Source organism: Apium graveolens, chromosome 4 (assembly GCF_009905375.1).
Source record: "Apium graveolens cultivar Ventura chromosome 4, ASM990537v1, whole genome shotgun sequence".
NCBI classification, from domain to species: Eukaryota; Viridiplantae; Streptophyta; class Magnoliopsida; order Apiales; family Apiaceae; genus Apium; species Apium graveolens.
The window spans coordinates 316,382,346-316,384,471 of NC_133650.1; the positions used below are offsets into that span (position 1 = coordinate 316,382,346).

Sequence of the window (2,126 nt, forward strand, 5' to 3'; positions counted from 1 at the left end):
AGTCCTGCAACAGATATATTATCAAGTGCTACAACACCAGATACGGTTTCTGATAATGAGAGCAGCAGCACAAATTCTGAAGGTAGCAACGAACCCAAGAAGCTCAGACGGTTGAGAGATATCTACAACAACACAGAGGAGATAGAACCAGGGGATGAATTGTTCTTGGTTGGTGTTGAAGAGCCTGTCCACTATAAAGAAGCTGGAAAAAGCCAGGAGTGGGAGAAAGCGATGAAAATTGAAATGGAAGCAATATAAAGGAATAATATATGAGAGTTGACCACATGCCACCAAGTCATAAACCCATTAATCTGAAGTGGGTTTTTGAACTCAAACGGGATTCAAATGGAGATATTATCAAATATAAGGCAAGAATAGTGGCGAAAGGATACGTCCAAATTCCTGGTGTGGACTTTTAGGAGATTTTTGCTCCTGTAACGCGTCTCGAAACCGTTCGTTTACTGCTTGCTTTGGCTACCAAAAACTTCTGGGAGGTGCACCACCTTGACGTGAAATCTGCGTTTTTAAACGGAGAAATTTTGGAGGAAGTTTATGTCTCTCAACCGGAGGGTTTCGTAAAGCCAGGAAAAGAGCAGCTAGTGTATAGATTAATTAAGGCATTGTACGGGATGCGTCAAGCCCCACGAGCATGGTACAAGAAGCTGAGTAAGACACTTGAAGGGCTTAGTTTTATCAGATGCCCGTACGAGCATGCGGTGTACACAAAAAAGGAGGGTGATGAAGTTCTGATAGTAGGAGTATATGTCGACGATCTCCTTGTCACAGGTACAAATATCACTGAAATCGAAAAATTCAAGAAGGAGATGAATGTGAAATTTGAGATGACTGATTTAGGGAAGCTTTCATACTACTTGGGAATGGAGGTGAAACAAGGAAAGGGGTATATCGAACTTAAACAAGCTGCCTACACCAAGAAAGTGCTACAAAAGGTCGGGATGTTAGAATGTAATCCGGCAAAATACCCGATAGAGCCAAAAGAGCAACTCACAGCTGATATATAGGGCGAATTGGTTGATGCTACGCGTTATAAAAGCATTGTGGGAGGTCTGCGTTATCTTGTACACATGCGACCCGATATAGCTTATGTAGTGGGTATAGTTAGCCGCTTTATGGAAAAATCTACAGTAACACATCTTAATGCTGTAAAACGGATTATGAGATATGTTAAAGGTACCCTGGAGTATGGTTTGGTGTATTCCAGTGTCAGCGAAAATAATATCTTAACTGGATACTTAGATAGTGACTTAGCTGGGCACGTTGAGGACATGAAGAGTACTAGTGGGGTGGTATTTTACTTGAACGAAAGCTTGATAACGTGGGTGTCGCAGAAGCAAAAGTGTGTGGCTTTATCGTCCCGCGAGGTGGAATTTATGGCTGCAACTGCTGCTGCATGCCAAGGAATCTGGTCACACAAACTGTTAAGTCAGATAACAGGAAGTCAGGTGGGTCCCGTGATTTTATATCTGGATAATAGATCTGCTATCGACTTAGCAAAAAATCTTGTTTTTCATGGGAGAAGCAAACATATAGACATTAGATACCACTTTATACGTGAATGTGTAGAGCGTGGGAAAATAGTCATTAAGCACGTGAGCACAGATATGGAGCGAGCTGATACCTTGACAAAGGCTCTGGTTACAGTGAAGTTCGAACGCATGCGCAGGCTTTTGGGTGTTAAAGACTTGTGCACAGAAGTTTAGATTATGGGGAGATTGTTGGTTTTATTTAATCTAAACTTGTTTATATATATTTTATTTATGTTTTTATTATGTTTGAAAATAGCTGGTGGACGTGCATTGCAGGTGCAGTAGTAGTTTTGATTAAGTCTTTAGCTGTTAGAGTCTTTTTAGGATCATGGAGAAATAAATGGCGTAGTAGAGTACGTGTAGGAGTGTTTTCTATGTCTCAGCTACCACTATTGTTGGAAGCTTATTTATTCTGTTATGTATCTCATTTTATAAACATGAGACTTTCTACGTACTTTTCCTCTCTCTGTTAATATAAACACCTATATATATAAGTTGATAGTTCAGTTTATTTCATCAAAATGTAGCTTAAATTGTTGCAAAACATATCAATTTTCGAATGATATCCTACAAATATCA

General features: G+C 39.8%; 1 protein-coding gene across 1 annotated transcript; it reads left to right on the forward strand.

Moving 5' to 3' along the window:
* Positions 1–1,085: 1,085 nt before the first annotated feature.
* On the forward strand, positions 1,086–1,721 carry LOC141720309 (secreted RxLR effector protein 161-like). Its single transcript, XM_074522651.1, has one exon. It carries the CDS (start codon positions 1,086–1,088, stop codon positions 1,719–1,721), a length of 636 nt encoding a protein of 211 aa, XP_074378752.1.
* Positions 1,722–2,126: the final 405 nt, after the last annotated feature.